General features: G+C 39.3%; 1 protein-coding gene across 2 annotated transcripts in view; it reads right to left on the bottom strand.

Annotated features, from left to right (window-relative positions):
• The window catches only part of JAM2 (junctional adhesion molecule 2), a 77126-nt gene extending 52863 nt beyond the window's left edge, over window positions 1–24263 (bottom strand). The window contains exon 1 of one of the 2 annotated variants that reach the window (XM_003263800.4): window positions 23586–24263. In XM_003263800.4, coding sequence (XP_003263848.1) covers window positions 23586–23652 — 67 coding nt within the window. In that variant the 5' untranslated portion in view covers window positions 23653–24263. The remainder of the gene's footprint in view (window positions 1–23585) is intronic. The other variant, XM_003263798.4, reaches the window with a different exon arrangement.
• Between the last annotated feature and the right edge of the window lie 491 nt (window positions 24264–24754).

The following is a 24754-nucleotide window of genomic DNA, read 5'->3' as shown; positions in this document are numbered from 1 at the left end:
TTCGGAACTGGCTCCCATCTTTCCAGCCTCCCTTTGACCACTGCCCCCTACAAACCCTATGTTCAAGGCACCCATGGTGGAGTTCCCAGACACTCTGGCTCTCTGCATTCTCCAAGCCCTCTGCCTGGAATCCCCTCTCTCCTGCCGAATGATGAACTTCTATGTTATTTAACACCTGACTTAAATGTCAAGAAAAGTAAAGCTTTCACTGGCCCCTTCTGTCCTCCCATACATAGTCAACCCTTCCTCTATCTGACATAGTACTTTTTATAAGACTTTTAAAAAATTAGGATGTTTTACATGTCTGATCCTCCCATTGGATAGTGTTAGGAACTTGATGCTGGAACTATTTGATACAAGATGGTGTCTACATCATACTTAACCCACAATAGGAAGTAATTAAATGTCTGTCACAAACAAAAGTGGACATCTTTTGTCTTCAAATCAAACGTATAAACTTCTTGTACTGTATCTTAAGAATAGTATAAGCTATATTTAAATATAATATAAAATATACTTAAATATAGTATTAACTGTCTATTGTTTAATGTGTTGCAATACTTAGGCTATGAGACCTACAAACAATACCAGTTAAATTAAAAACTAAGTATAGCCAGGTGCAGTGGCTCACACCTCCTATCCCAGATACTCAAGAGGCCGAGACAAGAGAATCACTTAAGCCCAGGAGGTTGAGGCTACAGTGAGCTATGATCACGTCACTGCACTCTAGCCTGGGTGACAGAGTGAGACCCTGTCTCAAAAAAATAAAATATAAAAATAAGGCCGGTCACAGTGGCTCACGCCTGTAATCCTAGCACTTTGGGAGGCTGAGGCTGGAGGACTGTTTGAGCCCAGGGCTTCAAGAGTGGCTTGGGCAACATAGCAAGACCGTGTCTCTACACAACAAAAACAAAAACTAGCCAGGCATGGTGGCATGAGCCTATAGTCTCAGCTACTTGGGAGGCTGAGGTGGGAGGGATGGCTTGAGCCAAGGAGGTTGAGGCTGTGGTGAATTTTACTGTATCACTGCACTCCAGCTGGGGTGACAGGAGTGAGACCTCTTCTCAAAATATATAAATAAAACAAAAGTTTTATCTATATGTTGACATTTTTGATAATGTTACAGGTTTATAGCCTGTTTGCACAAAAATCCAAAAGTAATTTTGACACTGAATAATTCAAAAACTATCCTTACCTTAACTACATATAAAAGAAAAAAATACTTAAATAGATTTTAATGAAACACACCCACATCTACACATATCCATGGTTATTCTGCAGCATGTTCTGCAATTATTTTTTAACATTTTTCTCCCATTTAATTTTTTTGCTCATGTTAGCTAAAAATGAATCTTGGAAAGGGAAAAACTGTTTCCCTAAAAATAGAGTATATAATTTTGTTTTCAACCACCACAAACCTAAGAATTTAGTGCAGCGATGAAATACATGTAATTTGCATTCATTTATTTTAATTCATTGGTTCTTAACACTATCAGACCCTCATTTTATAATAAATTTTGATGCCTCCTTTATTATCCTGAAATGAAATTTATAGATAATATAACATTACATATACAAACATATAATTTATATACATAAAATTTATGTATATGTAAAATTTGGGAAATAATGTAATGTCCCTTTAATGTTAAAGAGAAATAATAAAACAAAATAATATATATTTTAATTCATAAATGCTTATACATGAGTACACTAGAAGACACAATGAAGTCTACACTTATTTTTATTTATTTTTCTTTTTTTAGAGATAATGTCTTGCTCTGTCACCCAGGCTGGTGTGTGGTGGCATGATCATAGCTCACTGCAACACTGAACCTCTGGGCTCAAGGGATCCTCCTGCTTCAGCCTTCCAGGTAGCTAGGACTATAGGCATGCACCACCATGCCTAGCAAATTTTCTTAAATGTTTACTCTCATAGAGATGGAATCTTGCCATGTTGCCCAATCCAGCTAGTCTCAAACTCTTGGCCTCAAGAGATCCTCTGCCTCCACCTCCCAAAGTGCTGGTATTACAGGCATTAGCCACCATGCCTGATGTACACTTATAATGTTAAGTGGGATTTAAGTAAGATCAGAAACCATTCCAAATAGTATAGGAATATAAGAATAGGGTTATTGGCCAGACGCAGTGGCTCACGCCTGTAATCCCAGCATTTTGGGAGGCCGAGGTGGGCGGATCACCTAAGGTCAGGAGTTCCAGGCTGGCCAACATGGTGAAACTCCTGTCTCTACTAAAAGTACAAAAATCAGCTGCGCGTGGTGGCAATTTTCTATAATCCATTACTAAGGAGGCTGAGGCAGGAGAATCACTTGAACCCAGGAGGTGGAGGTTGCAGTGAGCCGAGATTGTGCCATCGCACTCCAGCCTGGGCAACAGAGCGAGATTCTGTCTCAAAAAAAAAAAAAAAAAATATATATATATATATATATATATATATATATATATGGTTATTGTGAGCATTAGAATACAAATTTGTATATTTAGTTATATGATAAGACTGTCCAAAAGAATATTTGTGTTTATAGGTAAAAGTGTAAGTTATAGTATAAGCCCAGATAATTACGAAGTTTTCACTTATATGAATATGCAGCAGGACTTTGGAGAGTTATGAAAAATGAGGGACTCAGGAAAATTCTTTATTTTGCAGGACTGTCTGGCACACAGCAAGCTATTTAACAGGCCTGGTCCCTGCTCAGCAAATGTATAGCAACCACTCATCATTGTGACAATGGAATAGGTCCCATAAAATTTCACAGTACCCCCTGGGGGCAGTAATCCCCTTCCTGTTGATAGTTCCTGATTTAATTCCTTGAGCACACTCTGTTAATAGAAAGTTGAATGCTTTGTTTTATAAACTGAGGATGTTTTTGTCTTATACAGCTAACGTAATGTGACCATGACGGTAATTTTTTAAAAGTAAAATCTATCATCTACATTATTTTCCATTGACCATACTTGTTCTCACAATAAAACTGTAAGAGAGGCTGAGTGCAGTGGCTCAGGCCTGTAATCCCAGCCTTTGGGAGGCTGAGGTGGGTGGATCACTTGAGGTCAGGAGTTTGAGACCAGCCTGGCCAACATAGTGAAACCCTGTCTCTACTAAAAATACAAAAAAATTAGCTGAGCATTGGGGGGGTGGCCTGTAGTCCCAGCTACTCAGAAGGCTGAGGCAGAAGAGTTGCTTGAACCCAGGAGGCAGAGGTTGCAGTGAGCCGAGATCGCACCACCGCGCTCTGGGTGACAGAGCGAGATTCCATCTCAGAAAAACAACAACAACAACAAACTATAAAAGAGGTATAGGAGAAGACGCTAGGTTTATGTTATATTTCAAAGAATCAATTTTCAGCTAAGGAAAATTCAACTAATTTTGATGCATTTAATTGGGATAATTATTGTTTGAAGTCTTCTTAGCTGTCAAGAATAGTATGCATAATATATTTAATTTTTTCAGGTATGTATTAACACATTTTTAAATGATCTTAAAGCTCTTTGATCCAAATCTCTAATAAAAATCTTTGAAAAGGCAAACATATTATGAAATCATAACCCAGTTTTTTCCACCTTCAAAGATAAAACACAGAAAAAGTCTCATATTAATTAAACTATAAGTGCCTGAACCCTAATTAGAAATCTTGGACTCAACATTTTGAAAGAATCCCAAATGCTTTCTGATCGATCCTGTTCCTATGGAAACTAAAGTTGGGAAGTAGTGAAAGACAAAAGAAATTACAAAATGGCACCAAAGAAATCAGCTGAAAGAGTTATTTTTTATTTTAAAAGGAAGGAAAAACACAGCCTTGTGTCCTATCATCAGACACACATAGCAATTTTAAAAATAACACATAATTGAAATTTAGGAAATGCATGACATATAATAATACTTATCTTTGCTTAAGACAATATTAATGTTATTCTTTTAATATGAACTTACAGCAAAAAAAAAGGCTAGAAAATTATGAGGATGTTTTCTATTTCCCTTTTAAAAGATCTGCTGTGATGCTGTTAGGATGACTAAATTGGATAATAAACCCCTTCCAGTAGGGAATGTGTTCATTTTTGGATATTTCTCCCATTTAGTTAAATAATATTTTCAGAACATGAAATATTTATTACAGGCTTATGGCTTACCCTTCAGGTTAATATTGCTTTGAATTTGATTTGAGTTGTGAATATGGAAGGCATTTATATGTAGTGAGAGACAGGGACACTGCAAATATACTGTTGGTTGGTACTTTCCAGCATATTCTTTGTATCCTTGTCTTCCAGATAGCAAAGAACGTGGGATTGTGAGCCGGTAACTCTAAGTCCTGCCTTGGAATAAGTCCTAAAAGTACTCTAAGCTCCCGTGTTTCTCATTTATGAAACTGTGGTAAAAAAATAGTCCTATGGGTCTCACAGTAATGTTAACATGAGAATTAAGTAAAATAATCCCTCTGGAAGTGTTTTGTCAATTGTAAAGTTCCATTCAAATGCTAATTTTGTTTTTTCTTTACTTTTTAATCCCCTCAGGTTACCCAACACTTCACCCTGATCTTTTCCCTTCATTCTTCCTGACCTCTAGATAACAACTGACATTGCAAAATTCCTCCCCAGCTTCCATGACACTGGTTCTGTTGGTTGTCCATTATTACTCTGGGCACTTGTTTTGTTATTTTGTTATTGTCTCTGCTCTTTTATGTTCTTTAACCAAGCATGTTTTCCAGAGTTCAGTTTTTTGCCTCCCACTAATCTTCTCCATGTTTTTCCCAGAGTGGTTTTACATTTCTGTTTCCATTTTACCACTTAAATATAGGGGATAGGTACAGATCATGATCATCCACTCTCCAATGGTCTTTAGAGACACATTTAGCTGGCTATTTTATTGCTTCCTGAAATATATATATAAAAAAAATGATTCCTTCTCAATTAAATACCATGATTTCTCTGATTCTACAAGGTTACGACCTTGGAGTTAACTGTCTTGATTCCTTTGATGTCCCCTATATTTAATAAATCACTGCATTTTATCAATTTCTATTTTCAATGTCTTCTGGATTCAACTTTTCATAAACAATTTTGACAGCCTCCAGTTTAATCCTGGATCTCATTACCTAAGGCCTGCCTTACAGTTACCCTTTCTTCCCAAGTCTAGTCTATATGTAAGGGGCAAAATGATTGTTTATCTCCAATATTATTTTTTGATATATTATTCCACTCTTCAAAACCTTCAACAACTTCCTGTTGCCTACTGCATCAAACAAAAAGTTTATAGCATGCTATACAGTCAACGTTATGAATATCCAGCATTTTTGGAGCCTATTTTCTTGCTTTCTTCCAAAATAGGCTCTGTTCTAACCAATGAGAATTCTAAAGGAGGCAGTTTAGAACTTTAAAACATGTTCTCAGTTACATATAACATAATTTTATTATAACAGGCTAAAATATAGTACGTTTTCCCATTTAAAAACATAAAATGTTAAATTATAAACAATACAAATAATCATTAAATCAAACCCTTTCATTTAACAAATGAGGGAAAAAAGATTCAAATACAATAAAGTAACTTTTCTAAAACCATATGATTACTAAGGGCAGAACTGACTCAATCTAGCCCATTGGAACTCTAGTTCCATTTTATTTATATTATACTTTTTTGCTTCTTTATGAACAAAATTTGACATTTGTGGTTAGATATAAGGAGGTCCTTTGAACATATAGTAGAGACATTTCACATGGATATTTAACTTATGAATTCAATAATGTACCACTGGCAAATACATGTTACAAATATAATTCATAAAATTAATCAGTTTAAAAAGTGAAGGTGATTCTGTCCATCAACTCTGTCCTTTTGAACTTGCCGCGAGTCACCTTGGAAGAGAAGATGCGACTAATACTCTTTCAGGTAAAAGATGAAAGGTTGGCTGCAGTGGCTTAGGCCTGTAATCCCAGCACTTTGGGAGGTGGAGGCAGAAGCGTCACTTGAGCCCAGGAGTTCAAGACCAACCTGGGCAACATAGTGAGACCTCATCTCTACAAAAAAAATAAATAAATTAGCACAAGCTATTATTGCACCACTGCATGCTAGCCTGGGTGACAGAGAGAGATCCCATCTCAAAAAAGAAAAAAAAATAGATCTAAGTCCATTGTTCTCTGAAAAGAAATATTTGTATTCAATATACATATAAGTGGGATAACTGCTCTATAAGTGTTGCAATAGCTCACTTCCAAAATGTTTTGTCCTTTTATTTTCTAATAATTAGAAATAAATCTCCTTAAACATTCTAGCCCACATAATGAAAAAGGCTGGTCTTGATTGGTCTCATCATTACTCAGCAAATTTTGGTAACGTGGCCAAATATAAACAGTTGAACTTATATATAATTGTACAAGCAAGTAATATGTGATTGTTCAAATTATTAGGACTCTGAATATATATCCCATGGAGGGCTGTGATGCAATCTTGCTTCCACTCTAAAATTAAGACACAAAGGAGTGGGAGGTGAAGTGAAACTTCTTCCTCCATTAACATCTACATTCCCTTGCTCATAAATTCTTAGTGTATTTGGAGAAAGTGTTATCCAGCACAGAAATAGCTTCTGACACAAATGACTACAATGACAGTGTGCATATGCTGCTGACACAGGCTCCAGGCTATTCTAATGTGGCTGCTAAATGCCTCTACTTCTTCCATTCTTTTCCCATAACCGATATCTTCTCTAGAGAATCCTTATAGATTTGGGGTCTTCAGGGCTAAAGGAACTATGAGAAATTAAATCATATGAAGAACTCACAGGAAGCTTGATACTAAGTTATTAGTGACAAGAACTTTAACATTAAATGAATATTTTAGAAACTATGGCCAATTTTGAAATGTGCTTGAGTTGATGTGTTGAATGTAAGACATCTGCAGGTATTCTCTTTACTTGTTTAGAAGGAGCCTGGGGGTGGACAAGAGGGCCTTGATGGAACCAGCCTCCACTAAACAAATGCAAGACAAACATTTTAAATTTTTAGGAATTTAATCAACTCTTTTTTTATATTCACTTTTTCTTGCCATCAGTCTATGAATGTGGCATGCATTCATCTGATGAGTATTTTTACATTTTAGGGAATAAAATATTAAAGTCTCTTTCAAAAGAAATGCACTGAAAGGTCCACGCTACATCATTAAAAAAAAAAAAAAAAATGTAGCTCCTATGCAGTGGATTTACTAACAGACTTTGCTGTATAACCCAGAATCTTGGAGTTCTAGCTGATGACAGGGTTGAATTGGTTTTCTCTTTTTTTAAAAGGCATTTAAAAAAAAAACTATTAGTGGGAAATAGACTAACTAAATAGCTTTTTAAAAGGGACTATTCAAACATAATTTGCATTTCTTATACTGACTACCCTGGTTAAGGCACAGCATTTAAGAGAGCTGGTGTTTCAACTGGGCACGGTGGCTCACACCTGTAATCCCAGCAATTTGGGAGGCCGAGGCGGGCGGATCACCTGAGGTCAAGAGTTCGAGACCAGCCTGGCCAACAGGGTGAAACCCCATCTCTACTAAAAAAAAAAAAAAAAAAAATTAGCCGGGCGTAGTGGCAGATGCCTATAATCCCAGCTACTCGGGAGGCTGAGGCAGGAGAATTACTTGAGCCCAGGAAGCAGAGATTGCACTGAGCTGAGATGGCGCCACTGCACTCCAGCCTGGGTGACAGAGCGAGACTCCGTCTCAAAAAAAAAAAAGAGCTGGTGTTTCAAATATTTCAAGTAAATTCACTTTGTTCTATTTATTTTCTCTTTAAATCTATAGAGTGAAAAGTGGAGCATACAAAAAAGACCAGAGGGCTTCAATGACAAAAAAAAATAGAATTTCAGTATATTCATCATGTTATTATCTTTTTTTCTATTTTATGGGTTTAAATAGTTTTTTATTAAGAAAATTTTCAAATATATACGAAAATAGAGATGACAAACAATAAACACCATATAGTCATCATCCAGATTAAAGTTATAAAGATTTTATCATATTTACTACATTTACTTTATTGAAGAATATTAAAGCATATCATATATACCAAATAATTGTCTTTATTACTTTAGCAAGCACCACTAAAGATTAAAGACATATAACTATAACACCATTTGAACAACTAACAAAAATAATTCCTTGTTATAATTTAATATCTAGCCACATTTCCCTGATGTCTTATTTGAATCTGGATACACACTACATGTCAGCATTACATTGCCTCTTAGGCCTTTTGATGCATGTGTTTAATCTAGCACCGACCTGCTCTTTCCTCTGTCCCCCTTTGTTTTTACCTTTCATGCCAATGACTTGTTGCAGAAACCTGGTCAGTTATTCTGCAGAAAAACCCACTTTCTGAGTTCATGCATGTGCTACCTTGTGGTGTCATTTAATTTGTGCATCTATCCTTCTGTAATGAAAGTTCACTTGCTGAGAGGCTTCATTCAAGTGAAGGTCATTTTCTTTTTTTGGAGGGATGGGCAAGAATATTACACAGGGAGTGCTATGTGCTTCCAACTTTTTTTCTTTTTTGAGAGAAAGTCTCACTCTGTTGCCCAGGCTAGAGTGCAGTGGTACAATCTTGGCTCACTGCAACCTCTGCCTCCCAGGTTCAAGCGATTCTTGTGTCTCAGCCTCCCAAGTAGTTGGGATTACAGGCACAAGCCACCACACCTGGCGAATTTTTGTATTTTTAGTAGAGAGGGGGTTTCACCATGTTGGCCAGGCTGGTCTCAACTCCTGACCTCAAGTAATCCACTCACCTCAGCCTCCCAAAGTGCTGGGATTACAGGCGTGAGCCACAGCACCTGCCCTGGTTGTCCTACTTTCAGTGATGCTAAGATTAATCAGTGTTTCAGGTGATAACAGACTGATCCTTCCATTTTAAAGCTCCCATCAACATTTTGTCTAATGATTTTACCCATTAATAATCATACCCTAAGTCAATTACATGCTGCAAAATGATGATTAGATTCTATTTTTTTCATTATCTATTTTCTTTGACATTCATTTACCTGAATTCTATAAAGAACTTTTCCTTCTAAGTTAAGGCTATGTGGTTACACATACATGCCTAAAAGAAAGCAGAATAAAGATAATTATTTATTTTGATTGCCAAATATCAGGGTAAGGAGTAACTGACCTAGTTAATTCTAATGGTGACCAAAGAGTGATGACTTTTAAACATTTTATTGGTTTTCTTTTTTGTATCTTTATAATTAATGCATTTTAAAATAAATTCAACATATTTAAATCAATTGCATTCAGTATATGTTTTCTCTTTTGATTCTCATCTTGCCTCCAGTTTGGCCAAAGAAAGGATTTTTAGGTTGATTCCTTTGTCCTTTGGGCACAATCTCATTAGTCTTTTGACAGCTACCTTGCTTTCTAAGTGATATGGTTAGGCTTTGTGTCCCTACCCAAATCGCATCTTAAATTGTAATCCCCATAATCCCCATCATCCCCACGTGTAAAGGGAGAGACCAGATAGAGGTAACAATCATGGTGGCAGTTTCTCTCATGCTGTTCTCATGATAGTGAGTTCTCACAAGATCTGATGGTTTTATAAGGAGCTCTTCCCCCTTCACTTGGCATTGTCCTTCTTGCCACTTTGTGAAGAAGGTGCCTTGCTTCCCCTTTGCCTTCCACCATGATTTTAAGGTTCCTGAGGCCTCCCCAGCCACACTGAACTGTGAGTCAGTTAAAACTCTTTCCTTCATAAATTACCCAGTTTCTGGCAGTTCCTTATAGCAATGTGAAAACAGACAAATACACGAGGGCAGCAAACCATCCCAGGCTCATCTTAAATCGCCTAACCTTAAAACTGGAATCAGGTGTCCCTCCAAAGTTTCCTAGTCATTGTTAGTGTGGAATGGTATTTAGGGATTATAGTCTATATGCTAAGTATGCTCGTTTTCAAGGGTTTGTAGAATAGTTTATATTATTATCCTCAACTCCTAACTCCCTTCTCATTTATTATTGTATGATTTCTAGGGCCTCCCAGCAGGCAGAACACAATTCTCCATCCCACATGTTTGGCCACATGATGTGCTTTGACCAATGGGCACATATCATGTTAAGTAGAAGCTTTTAGAGCCTTTAAGGACAGAGCTAAGCTTTGTCCTTTGCTTTTCCCTAGGCCACAAGGACAGTCTGTTCCAAAAAGGGCCAATTCCTTCAGCTTGAGTCCTGGAAAAAGCAGACTGTAGAGAAAAGACTCAGCAGCTGACCTGGAGCCACCAAAATGGAATACAAGGCAAATATATAATGCATATGGTGGCAAACTACTGAGGTTTTTGAGGTTATTCGTTACTTCTTCAAAGCTGATTGATACAGGCTGTGATGTCTTCTGGGCCTTTTTAGTAGACAGATAGGAAAAGCAGCTTTGAAAACAGGAAAGCATCATGAGTTCAAACTCAATTCAAATGGAACATTTCCAAATCAGATAGAACATTATAGGACCTGTACTTAATTTTTAAAAACTTCATTCATATATCTCTTTTTTCCTACACTAAAAATCTTAATTTCTATTTACATTAGTATAAGTACTGATTTGTATTTCCTATAATATAATGTAGTGTCAAAATAACAAAATCATTATTTTAAAGTACTAAAGTTTAAAACATATTTGCAGGTATTTTTGTCCTTAAGATATATTCTACTGTTTGGTGGAATATTATGTTTTTGGGTTCAGATTGAAATAATTATTTCCTTTTTGTGGTTATATCACTAATTTGATATACAGTAGGTTCATTTCCTTATTTCTTTTTTTTTCTTTTAGAGACAGCATCTTGCTCTGTCGCCCATGCTGGAGTGCAGTAGCACAATCACAGCTCACTACAGCCTCAATCCCCCAGGACCAAGCAAACCTCCCACCTCAGCCTCCTGAGTAGCTGAGACTACAGGCATGCCACCATGCCCAGCTAATTTTTATTTATTTTTCTTTTTTGTAGAGGTGTGGCCTTCCTATGTGGCCTAGGCTGGTCTTGAACTCCTGGTCTTAAGCAATCTTCCTGCCTGGGCCTCCCAAAGTATGGGGATTACAAGTGTAAACCACCATGCCCAGCTCAGTAAGTTCATTTATTTCCATTTGTTTTCCATTTTTAGGGATGGCTATTTTAGTGAATTTTATCTTTTGAAATAAAACATTTAAAATTTCAAAATGAAATCTATGTAATAAGCTACATATAGTAAAAGAAATCTGTTCCATTCCTGTTCTACCTATCGTTAATAGTTTCATTAGTTAACAGTTTAACCTGCCAGTGTTTCTGTCATACACAAAATGTAGCATGTTGCATTAGATTGTTCTGCATCTTACTTCTTTCACTTACTATATTTTGGAGATAACAGTACAGAGAGATCACCATCATTCCTTTATATCGCTACAGTGCCTACCATTGTGTTATTTATTTAGCCAATCCCCTATAAATGGGCATTTGTTTCCAATCAATCTTTTTTATAATAGTTGTGAAATAAATAATACAATGCATAAAAAAGAAATAACAACATGCATAAAGCATGTCCTGTTTTTGCAACTACAGCTTTAAAATAGCTTCCCAGTAATGGGGTTGATGGGTCAAAGGGCAGATAGAGAATTTTTCTACATATTGCTGAATATGATGGGTTAAAGGGTAGATGTAGAATTTTTCTACATATTGCTGCTCCATAGCAGGTGTATCATCTCACAGCTCCATCAGCAGTATGTAGAAGGCCTATTTCCATACAACTTCAATAACAGTATGTGGATGAGTTTATATGACTTCGCTAAGGGAAGAAGTGCTATCTTTGGGACAATCTAATTTGCATTTTAAGTTATACTGAGAAAAACTTCATATTTGAAGAACCATTTAAATTTTTCTTCTGGGAACTCTGGGTATTTTTGTGTGCCATTTATAAAATTTTGATTTCTGTATTTAATTTTTAGGGGCTCCTTTTATATCAGTGATAATACTCTGTCAGAGACATAACTTACAAATATCCTTTCCCAATTAGTCATTTATCTTTTTTTTTTTTTTTTTTTTTGAGATGGAGTCTTGCTGTGTCGCCCAGGCTGGAGTGCAGTGCAGTGGCGCGGTCTGGGCTCACTGCAAGCTCCGCCTCCCGGGTTCACGCCATTCTCCTGCCTCAGCCTCCTGATTAGCTGGGACTACAGGCACCCGCCACCACGCCCGGCTAATTTTTTTTTTTTTTTTTTTGTATGTTTAGTAGAGACGGGGTTTCACCGTGTTAGCCAGGATGATCTCGATCTCCTGACCTCGTGATCTGCCTGCCTCGGCCTCCCAAAGTGCTGGGATTACAGGTGTGAGCCACCGTGCCCGGCCACTCATTTATCTTTGGATTTATTTAGGGTGTTTTATTTTTCCCATGCAGACACTCATTCGATATATAGTCCAGTTTATAGAAGAACAGACCCATGCTTTATTTTATTTTATTTTTTTGGTGGGGGCAGTTATGGTTTTATTTATTTATTTACCTACTTACATTTAGATCTCTAATCCATTTGAAATTAATCATCATGGAGAATATCAGGTTCTGATCCATTTCTCCCTCAAATGGCTTCTCAGTTGTAACAATATTGATTAAGCATTCTCCATGGTTTCAAATGCTACCATTTTACACACACATACACATACACACACAATTTCTAAATGAAGTTGGCATAATTTCTGGACTTTATATACTCTTCCTTTGGTTTGTCTGTCTATTCATGTACCAATCTCACATTATTTTACTTATAGAAGCTTTATAGAACACTATAATATAGGGCTATAACCACCTCGTTTCTGCCCTGTTGGTGTATTATTGTTTAATTCTCCATTATCTCATTCATTTGATATTTATTCTATGTATTATATGTTTTATGATTAATATGTTAATACAGAAACACATATTATAATTTATAAATAAAACATGTCAGGACATATGCTCTTTTAAAAAATGAAGTAGGATATGTAATATAAAAAAGTTTGAAGGTCACTGATCCGATGTTTTTTGAACATGCCAATATCTTCAGATAGCTGTCCTGGGTGGGAGTAGCACAATGGAGCTGAGAGTCTTACGTGTATCTGATTTTGGCTTTGCCTAATGCTGAACGAAACTCTTGGCTGTGATGATGACTCACCTGGATCCAGGGGTAATTTTTTAAGTGCTAATGAGCAGGTGTCAAGAACCCACAAAATCATTAAAAGTAACAGCTAAAACTGCAGTTACTTTTTCACAAACCTATAAAAATACTGGACAAGAATGCCTAGGAAAATCATTTTGATTTGGAAATGAAGATCACTTTATCAGGCTCTACAATGGTTTAAGTGTGTCCCTTTGAATTCATGTATAGGAAATTGAGTTCCCAGTGTAATGGTGTTGAGAGGTGGTAGGACCTTTAAGAGGTGTTTGGGTCATGAAGACTCCGCCTCCCTCACGAAGATATTAGTCCCATTCTCATAGGACTGGGTTAATTCTCACAGAAGCGAATGAGTTCTTGTTCTCATGGGACTACATCAGTAACTGCAAGAGCAGGTTGTTAAAAAGTGAGGCCATTACTTGTGTTTTGTCTCTTTTGCACATGCTTGCTTGCTGCTCCTGCAGGTGCTTCCACATGTGATGCCATTCACTATGCTCTGATGTAGCATGAGGCCCTTGCCAGAGGTGGCTGCCCAATGTTGAACTTCCCAGGCTCCAGAACCGTGAGCCAAGTAAACCTCTTTTGTTTACAAATTACCCAGTCTCAGGTGTTCTGTTACAGCAACAGAAATAGACTAAAACACTCTCTATTGTCTCATCTCTCTTAATAAACTTTTGTTCATTGTGGGATATAGATTACTATTATATCAATTGAGTAACAAAGAGATTAGGCCATGAGGGGAAAGTCTGGAGATCCCCTGCTCCAGAGAGTAGAACTTTTACAACTAACATGCTGATTCGGTTTGGTTGTGTCCCCACCCAAATCTCATCTTGAATGGTAGTTCCCATAATCCCATGTTATGGGAGAGACCTGGTGGGAGGTAATTGAATCATGGAGGTGGTTACGTCCATGCTTTTCTCGTGATAGTGAATGAGCTCTTATGAGATCTGATGATTTTATAAAGGGCTTTTCCCCCTTTTGCTCAGCACTTCTGCTTCCGGCCATCAAGTGAAGAAGGATGTGTTTGCTTCCCGTTTTGCCATGATTGTAAGTTTCCTGAGGCCTCCCCAGCCATGCGGAACTGTGAGTCAATTAAACCTCTTTCCTTTGTAAATTACCCAGTCTTGGGCAGTCCTTTATAGCAGCGTGAGAACACACTAATACGTGCTTTGTTCTAGTCTAGATTAAGCAACTTTTGAAGGGTGTATTGTTTGACTCATCTGAGTTTTTAATCAATGCTTACTAATTCAGGAGGAACTTATGTGCTTTTAGGACATAAGGAAGCATCAGGAAATCTGGAGAATTTCTTAAAATCCTATAAGGCAGACCAGTCTCTATATTTCCTTGTATCTTAGGGAGGCCACTATTAAAAAGAGAAGGAGGGAGTTTTAGGAGCAGAAATATTATGCATTCATTTGAGACTATTAATTTTACATATGTCTTGAGGTTTTTGTTACTAAAAAGTTATATAATTTTATGAAGCTACAAAACAAATAAATATTAAATTCCAGCTTATGTAATTCTACTTAATCAAGTATTAAATGTGCCAGGCAGTACTCTAGGTTCTAAGGACCTAAAGATGTGTTGTCTCTGCCCCCAATAAGCTCACAATACAGAGAGATATACATGGAAAAATTATAACAGTACAGCTCAGTAAGTGCCATAAGAGAATAAAGAATATACCAAAAGCACCAGAGTATAATATACAGTAGACATCAGCTTTGAGGAATTGATGAGTTGGAAAGAATTAAGAGAAGGCGCAAGGAATTTTGGAGTTAGACCTTCAGGGAGAAATTGCATTTGGCCACATGAGGAACAATAGTAACAACAACAGAGATGAATGGAGGTTGGGAAGAAGTACTGTATCTAGATAAAATGGCATAGATGTTCACTCGTTTACACACACACACACACACACACACACACACAGCACAAAAGAACCTGACTTGTTCTGGATCCAAAAGCACTATATGGACTGTACAATAATCTCATGTCTCCAATATGCTTAGGTACAGTTTTAATGTTTTATGACATAGATGGCTGAATGTTTCGGTTATTGGACAAATGGATACTTGAGTTATTGTTTATTCCATTGTGTCAGTTCTGCTTCTGATCAAAATCCATTCCTATTTGAAAATACATCTAGTGAATTTTTTTTTTGAGACAGAGTCTTGCTGTGTTGCCTAGGCTGGAGTGCAATGGCACAATCTCGGCTCATTGCAACCTCCGCCTCCCACATTCAAGTGATTCTCATGCTGGGACTACAGGTGCATGCCACCACACCCAGCTAATTTTTGTGCTTTTAGTAGAGACAGGGTTTCACCATGTTGGCTAGGCTGGTTTCAAACTCCTGACCTCAGGTGATCCACCTGCCTTGGCCTCCCAAAGTGCTGGGATTACAGGCATGAGCCACGGCGCCCAGCCCTCTAGTGCATTAAAAAAAAAACATAAACACCATTCTCTCTTTTGAAATTTAGCACTTGCCCAGAAGTTTCACATGTTCCCTTTTTATTTGTGGTCATTATTTCTTCTTTGGTCTCCTTTAAAAATAGCACCCCTTTGCACTTGTCTGTGAATCTTAGCTGGTGCTAGTGTCTCTGTCCTTTCTGGGTGCACACACGTTCTCCTTTGGACTTTTTAAATGGATCTTGCTTGGAATTTTTCCCTTTCCATATTTGGTTGCTGGTTTGGAAGTTTATTTCCCTCTGTTTTACTAATCACTTTGTTTCATTATTTTTGGTGTTTTTAGTTAGAAAATAGCTCCCACTGCATTTTGGCGCAACAATTTTAAAGGCCTCTATAAGATGTTATCTTGAGTCCTGCTTGTAGACTGAGATTTAGGTTGTAGCTTAATTACTAACATAAATAACCTTTTGGAGCAAGGTGCACAATACTATATATAATATGATTTGATTTTCTGGAAGCTATACAGCAGTAAGCATAATAAATTGTGATCTTTATTTCTAAATAAATTATAAGAGTATGCTTATATATGCTGGAACTATTTCTTTTCTAATTTCCTGAAACCATTTGCAGGAAACTTAAGGATGGGCTATCTGAGAGGCACAGGAATCAGGAAGGCTGGAAAGGAGACTTATTTCTTGTTTTGTAAACTTGCTGCTCTGTTTGAATTTGCCCTAAGCATATATTATTTTTAGTTAGACATATAAGAAAATGTGTTTAACAATTAATTCATTTTTATCTTTGGTTTTGTCCGTAGTATGGATTTAGTAAGTTTCACAGTGTGAAGAAAGCGAAGAGTAAAAACAGCAGGTGACTGCATTGACAAAATGAAAGCAAGCAAATTGGACAAACCTAGCTTAAAGAAGATAGACCAGATTATGCATTTTTACTCCTTACAAATATAAAGACAAGCCCGTCCTAAATTATCCCAGTAGAAAATTTCAACAACTACAACAAAACAGAAAACCCAGCAAAACAAATAAAAATTTGATGCTGATGACATGCGATAAAGAAAAGCAGAGCCCTCCAGTAAAAACCAAAATTCCTGTCTGTTAAGTTTACAAGGATTCTTCCTTAGGGCTTTCTGAGCCAAGACAATGGACAGCTAAGAGGGCAGCTCTTGAAATACTTTCACAGGATTTGCTTCTCTGCTCATAAAATGTAGGAACAATTCAAACTGGAGAGCATTTCCTACCCATTCACTGGCCTGAAGATTCATAGAGTAGGGTTTTGTGTTGCTGTCAGCAGGCATTTATCTGAGCACACATCCATCCATCCTCTCTCTCTCTCCTTCTCTCTCTCTCACTTTCCCCCCACACCCCATGCATGCATACACTCACACACTTTGGAACATAGAAGGCCACTTTTCTGAACATCAGATCAAGTAAAATGACCATTCCAAGGGTGACAACTCACCAAAACTCTGGAAACACTGGAAACAAATCCTGAAAATAAACTTACGTATGGGAGAGAGAATAACATTGAAAGAAGTATACATAGTAACCAAAAGAGCTACTGTTTCATGTTTATAGGGTGGGAACTGAACAGAAAGTTGAAAACGCAGCATATGTGATTAAAAAAAATTTTCCTTAAAAACCAAAGAGCCATTTTTCTTAAATTCCTGATCAGATTTAATTAACTACATTTCAAATGCAGTCATGCACTGCATAATGACATTTTGGTCAACAATGAACCATATCAGTGGTCCCACATATTATAATGGAGCTGAAAAATTCTTATCATCTAGTGATGCTATAACGCCTGTACTGCTGTAACAGAAGAACTTTATTGTTTTATAAATTTAGTGTAGCCTAAGTGTACAGTGTTGATAAGGTCTACAGTAGCATACAGTAATGTCCCAGGCCTTCACGTTCACTCACCACTCACTCACTGACTCGCTCAGAGCAACCTCCAGTCCTGCAAGCTCCATTCATGATACATTTCTATACAGGTGTACCATTTATCTTTTGTGCTGTTTTTACTGTACCTTTTCCATGTTTAGATATGTTTAGGTACACAAATACTTACAACTGTTTACCATTGCCTACGGTATCCAGTACGGTAACATGCTCTATAGGTTTGTAGCGTAGGAGCAATAGGCTACACCATATAGCCTTGGTGTGCAGCAGGCTCAACCATCTAGTTTTCTGTAAGTACACTCTATGATATTCACGCAATAACAAAATCGCCTAACGACACATTTCTCAGAACGTATCACATCATTAGGTGACAAGTGTAAAGAGCAATTGTCAGTGGTTATATGTGTATGTGTAATTATGTGAGTATATTTATCAATAAACTATATAAAATAAGTACTTATACAAGCAATTGACTGGACTACTCCAATAACTTCTAACTGGTCTCCCCAGTTTGACTCCCCCCACCCCAATCCTTCCATTCACCATACTCCATCCAATGCATTCTCTTTAAAATGCAAATCAAACTGATATTCAATGTCAAAATGCTTCAATGGCTTCTTCAGTTTACTAAGTGTGTTAGACATGTAATTCTCCCTAAACCTCTATGAGGTAAGCACTCTTACTGGCATTATCACCAACGCTGCTGAGTAAACTGACATATATACAGGTGTTAATGTATAAGATCACACAGCTGGTAAGAGCACAGAGTGCAGCATTGGAGGGCATGTTCTTTACCACCATACTATGCAATTTGAAATACAACTCATAAAAAATATGGCTTTAGGCCAGGCGCGGTGGCTCACGCCTGTAATCCCAGCACTTTGGGAGGCCAAGGCAGGCAGATCATCTGAGGTCGGGAGATCAAGACCAGCCTGGCCAACATGACAAAACCCAGTCTCTAATAAAAATACAAAAGTTAGCCGGGCATGGTGGTGGGAGCCTGTAATCCCAGCTACTCAGGAGGCTGAGGCAGGAGAATTGCTCGAACCCGGGAGATGGAGGTTGTGGTGAGCTGAGATTGCACCACTGCATTCCAGCTTGGGTGACAGAGCAAGATTCCATCTCAAATAAAACAAACAAACGAACAAAACCAAAAAACCAACAAGCTTTATATCACCATGAGTTATACTTTAAAGGTAAAAGTTATGGTGGCTTCATGGAATCTGGAATATTCTTGGCTACAGCACTGAAAACACTGTGGCTGGGCATAACCTCATTTCGGCTGCTGTGACAGACAGAATAACAGCCCCACAAAGATGTCCACATCCTACTCCCCAGAGCCTATAAATATCTTACTTTACATGGTAAATAGGAATTGAAGTTGTAGATGGATGAAAGTTGCTAACCAGCTGACTTTGAAATGGATAAATTATTCAGAGTTACTCAGGTGAGCCCAAGGTAATGACAAGGGTCCTGATGAGTGGAAGAAGGAAGCAGAAGAGAGAGAACTAGAGAGGCGGCAGCCTGGCGTCGCCGGCTTAGAGGCTGGCAGGACAGGGCCATGAGTGGGGAGCCTCCAGAAGCTGGAAAAGCCATGGAAACAGATTCTGCCCTGGAACCTCCAGAAGGAATGCTTCATGCTGATACCTTGATTTTAGCCCAGTGAGACCTGTTTCAGCCTTCTGACCTCTAGAAGTTTAAGACAATAAATTTGTATTGTTTTGTTTTTGGTCATGTGTTTCACAGAAATAGAAAAGTAATACAGTTGGGTTATTTTTTCTGAGTTCTAGCCTCGTTAACAGTAACACCGTCCAAGAAAACAATCCCTGGTTTTAAGTTTTCTTTTGCTGCTTTTGCCAGAGGAAGCACCTGACCCAGGTTCTGATTCCCCTTTTCCATCCTCACCATCATCTTCCTCAAAACATCAATCTAGCAAGAGGGGTATACTGGAGTATTGACTCAGCAGTGTTACTACTATATTGCTATGGGATGAAAAAATATTATTTTAAGAATGGCCTTTATAGCTTCCTGGTGTTCTGACTTCAATAAAGCTAGCAGCTCTTACCTCCATATTCCAATACATCTTCTCTATAGAGAAGGCCCACAGGAGGAAACCAATGCAATGGAAACCATGGGTGGTGAACATCCGTAAGCTCCCGCGGGCCCCTCTCATTAAACTGCTCATGTGGGAGGATAAATGAGTGTTCTCGGTCATAGGGAACTCACTGTGCTCAGGCTGAAGTTTCTGTTTTTGACTTCATTCTTTCTAATATAATTTCTTTCCTAGTCTTGAAATGGTTGTTAAATCCACCTACAAGCCCATTTTAACATTTCTGTTCATCAGATAATTGAGACTATGCCAGCATGGAACCACTTCTCTCCAGCAAATTGATTATGACAGTTGCTTCTTAACAATAGGTACAGAGGGCAGCATTTTCCTAGCACCTTTTCCCTGGAGTGCTGTTTTGGGTCACTTCTGGCAAAAACGCAGAACCTTGTGATTTTACAAAAGATTCAGACCTCTCTCCCCTACCACAATCTTTATCAGTTGATGAGAGATCAGACTCAGGCTAAGCGCCTGGATCAGGTTCCAGTCCAGCCCTGAGGACCAGCTGCTACTGGCTAGGTAGAATCAGGAACTGATTTATGATCAGCTCCTTGGCTCTGAGAGACCCCAAAAGGCATGACAACACCCCACCAAACACAGAATACTCATTCCTATTATTTTTTGAGATATCAGCTTAAATGATGCCTCAGAGAAATCTGACACCCCACCTACTTAACATGAAGTTAGAGCTTCATGATTTATATTGCAATCAGTTCAATCTATACACTTCTTTTACCTACCCTACCTCATCCCCATTCCATCTGCTGTGGTTTATGTCCCCCCACATTCATATGTTGAAATCTAATCACTAATGTGATGGTATGAGGAGTTGAAGGCTTTGGACTGTGATCTGGTCATGAGAACCGTGCGCTTACAAAGAGACCTCAGAGCTGCCTTGCCTCTTCCACCACGGGAGGTCACCCTGAGAAGGCTCCATCTATGAACCAGGAAGTGAGCCCTTGCCTGACACTGAATTTGCTGGTATCTTGATTGTGAACTTCTCAGCCTCCAGGGCTGTGAGAAATAAACGTTGTTTATAAGCTACTCAGTTTATGGTATTTTGTTACAGCAGCCTGAATGGACTAAGGCACCATAGAATCAACAGTCATATATTTATACCTACTATTAACCAGGAACTTTGCTCAGCACTGGACATATAGTGGTGAGCAAACATCAAGAAATTCCTTTCCTAATGGAGTGGGAAAGAAAAATGTAATTCAACTAAACACACACAAAAATGTCCATATATCAACAGGGATACTGACATCATCATTTAAATAACAAGAACAACAACAAAAAAGCAATCCTCCAGACTACTAAGAAAGATATAAAGAATGTTGATACACAGCAGGAACAAGAGGAAAGAAGGGAGTAAGCATGATATTGTACATGAGAGGAGTGGCCAAAAGAGTGGCACAGTTACATCTGGGAAGAATATTAAAAAGATGAATATGTAATAACAGCATAAGAAATCCACTAAGTCTTTAATAAATAAAATAGTATTGGATTATAACCCAAAGTATAAAATGAATATTTATCAGCCCATACTGATAGAAAAATAAATGATTAAATAAATAAATGAAGGGAAGGGAGAGACATATCTCCCATGCAGAAGAGCTCCAAATAACTTATGAAGATACTCCGCCTTCAAGGAGATGGAGCATAACTCTCCTTCCTGAAGAAGTGTGGGTTGCGTGTAGTGACTTCCTTCCAAAAAAAATCTAGTATGGAAATGAAGAAAAAAGGGTAGGTAATCTGTGGAGAAAACTGGTATGCACTACATTAGGAGTATGATTATAGGTGATCAAGGTTCCCATCAACAGCAATAAGTCATGTGTACAGTATGTTCCCTGGAGATAATGTGATGAAAATGTCACTTTACCTAGGCTGCTTACCACTTTCTGATCTTCCTCCAAAAAACCTATAACCCCAGTCTAGTTATCAGAAAAATATCAGAGAAACACCAATTCGTGGTCATTCTACCAGATACTTGACCAGAACTCCTCAAACCCATTATAGTAAAAGAAAGCAAGGGAAGCCTGAGAAACTGTTACAACCAAGAAGAACCTAAGGAATCAGGACAACTAAATGTAATATGGTAGCCTGGATGGCATCCTGGAATAGAAAAGGCATTAGGTAAGAATGAAGGAAATTTGAATAAAGTGTACCATACTAATGTAAGATATTAACAATATGGGAAACTGGGTGTGGAGTATATGAGAACTCTCTACACTAGCTTTGGAATTTTTATTTAAATCCAAACTGTTCTAAAATTGTTTTAAACATAAAAAAAAACCACCCACATACAAAGAAAACACTCTTGCAATGCCAGATCTTTTAGTATCCCAGGAACAATATAGAAAAGTCCCCACAACATTCCGAATACATCCCCTATAGGAATCAAGCTTAGCAGAGCCAATGTGTTATATTTACCTAAAGCTTGAAGAAGTCACTCAGCCCCATTCATTTATGCTTTTGTTTGCCTCTTGGTTGTTTCTCCGCTACAATTTCAGACTTGGAGTGTATTGTTTCTATGTTGGTGATTCAATAGGAATAGCACAGCAGAACGATTTTCTGTTTTTAATTAGTGACAATTCTACACTAAAAGGCACACTCTTTTCTATTTGAAATTTAGAATTTCAGCAGAATACGTAACTTTCTCAGTTGTTCTGTTACAATTTCTCCAGCCTACCTCTCTGTTGCCTTTTAGCATGAGTGCATTTTTTTTCTTCTGTGTGTTCCATATGATACTAATTGATATTTCAGAATTGCATAAGGGTTTCATTGTGAAACTTTGGCTTTCTGGTTTGACTTTATATAATATTGGTCAGCACATGTCCCTTCCCTGAGACAATGTGCACCTTCCTCCTCCACAAAGGGACGTGGCTCACATCACTTGAGCTGTGCGAAGATCACTTGGGCAGTGAGGGCGTGAGAAAATATCATTGTATTGTGGTATTAGACACTTGTCCCGCAGGTTAAGTATTATAAGTATTACTTTACCAGAACGTGAATAGCAACAATAACTCATTTTACAAAAGAGAGAAAGAGAGACAGAAAGAAAGAGAGATAGAAAGAAAGAGAGAGAAAGAAGAAAGAGGAAGGAAGGAAGGAAGGAAGGAAGGAAGGAAAAAAAGCAAAACAAAAAAGGTGGGAGAAAAAAAGCAAAAGCAAAAGTAGAACTGCATTGCTTAAAGTCTATTGCAAGTTCCTCCATTTTCCTAAAAAGTTAACGCGAAGAAAACAAAATAACGGCAACGTTCCCAGGATTTTAAATCTCATGAGCCCAGAATCCGTGAAAATCCTGTTTAAAATCATCCGGTGAAATTGGCTTTGGGACGTCTCCCCAGCTACTGGATCATGTGGCTTCTGAATCTTTCTAACAATCGTCCCGTTGGATGTCCCCTGAGGACACAGCAGCTGGCTAGAGTCCCCAGACCAGACTTCTCTAAGTGAATGTAGATGTGCAGGTGGAGAGGATAAAAGTAATTCTGGCTCAGCAGCCACGAATTCCCCCCACCTCCGCCCCACAAGTGCTCTGCATATCGCCGGCTCAGCTGGGGCGCTACAGAGCCCAGACCACGCGGACGCTGCCCCCTCCCTGGGGACTCAAAGTGTGGCCGGCGCCCGCCTCCCAGTGATGCCATCTTTCTTGGGGTCTTAGCATCTTACCAGTGGGTAGTGAGTTTTTTGCATTCGAATCACGTCCCTCTGTCTGAAAACTTACCCCAACTTTGCAAACAGATGAGAACCTGCTAGTGGGAACCTTTAATTTTCTGTATCTAGAACTCACAAAATCAGACTCAATTTACAAGAAACCCACGACGTCGCGCTCCCTTGCTCCCAGCGTCCGCCCGCGGGCACCCTGGGTTTCCCGCTCGCCTGGGCGCAAGGTCAGACGCCCCGCGGCGACCTCGGCCCAGAGCCGCCCAGACACCGTCCGCGAGCGCCCGGTGGGGAGCTGGAAGGTGGGGGCAGGCTGGTCCAGGCAGGAAGGGTAGAGGAACCCGAGCAACTTACAGCCCAGGGCGACCACCAGGTAGCGCAGCACCAGCAGGAGGAGGCGGTGGCGGCTCCTCCTCGCCATCTTCCCGGGGCGGCAGCCGGCTGCTCTGAGGAGGTCGAGGGTCCCGGCGGCAGGAGCGCAGGAGGCCGGGGGCCCTTGAACTTCTGGGGCGGGAGAGGGGCAGAGAGTCGGGAGGGGAGGAAGAGGAGGGACGGCTCTAGATGGGATGTCAGTTTCCCCCTCCCCGGGGCGCCTTCTCAGCTGGCTGCCAAGAGGCGGGTCCTCCAGCCCAGGGATGGGGGTCTGTTCTTTTTTGGGGGTGTGGGGGTGGGGGCTAGAGGGCGTGAAAACCAGGCGAGGCGTCCGCCGGGTCCTAGAGCAGCGCCCGGGAAAGCCCCGGCGGGTCGTCCCTCCGCCCCCACGCCTCCGGGATTGATCGGCTTTGTGTCTGGTCCGCGCGGGGCTGCCAGCTGTCCCCAGGGCGAGGAGCCGGGGGCGGGAGGCGGGGGCAGGCTGGGGGTGGGGGGATTGGGTGTCTCGGGGACGGGGATGTATGCGGGTAGGGAAACGCCTCCTGTTTTGCCCCAACTCCTTTCTTCCCCTCCTTGGCTCAAAACTTCTTTCTGGCTTTTCAGCCTAGGGGTGGAGATATTTGGAAAATTTCTGCCCAACGGGCGAAGCTGAGGGGGTGGCGCTCTGAGGAGATGGGGTTCGCGGGCTCCGCCTCGAACTCGAGAAAATAAAAAAAGCAATCAAGACTCGTGCTGGAAGTCAGGTCTCAGATTCTAGCACAGCCTTGGTCCCTTCTCAGTTTAAGCTTTTTGCTCCTTGGAGATTTGAGGTGCATTCGTTTCGTGTTCTTGTTCTTTGCTTTTTTTTCAGTGTCAGAGTTGGAAGTTCATCTAATGGTGTGAAATATTTATCATGTTTCTTTCAAGTTACATAACTGCTGCTTGTGGAGTTTTCCACGTGTTAAAACTCTACAGCTGCCCTTTGTCAGGTTTATTTTTGGTCTACCGTGCTTTTAAAAGGGAAACCCATTATGAATGCTCGGTTGCGTGCTTTAAAATTGCACCGCACTTATATTGGACGCATGTACACTGGCAATTTTTATATTTGTTCCTAGGGACCAAAAATGTATGGTGTATTCAACAGTAATGGCAGGTCTGGAAAAAGGCCATTC

This window comes from Nomascus leucogenys, chromosome 25, assembly GCF_006542625.1.
Source record: "Nomascus leucogenys isolate Asia chromosome 25, Asia_NLE_v1, whole genome shotgun sequence".
Classification (NCBI taxonomy): domain Eukaryota; kingdom Metazoa; phylum Chordata; class Mammalia; order Primates; family Hylobatidae; genus Nomascus; species Nomascus leucogenys.
This window is presented reverse-complemented; position numbering and strand designations above follow the sequence as displayed.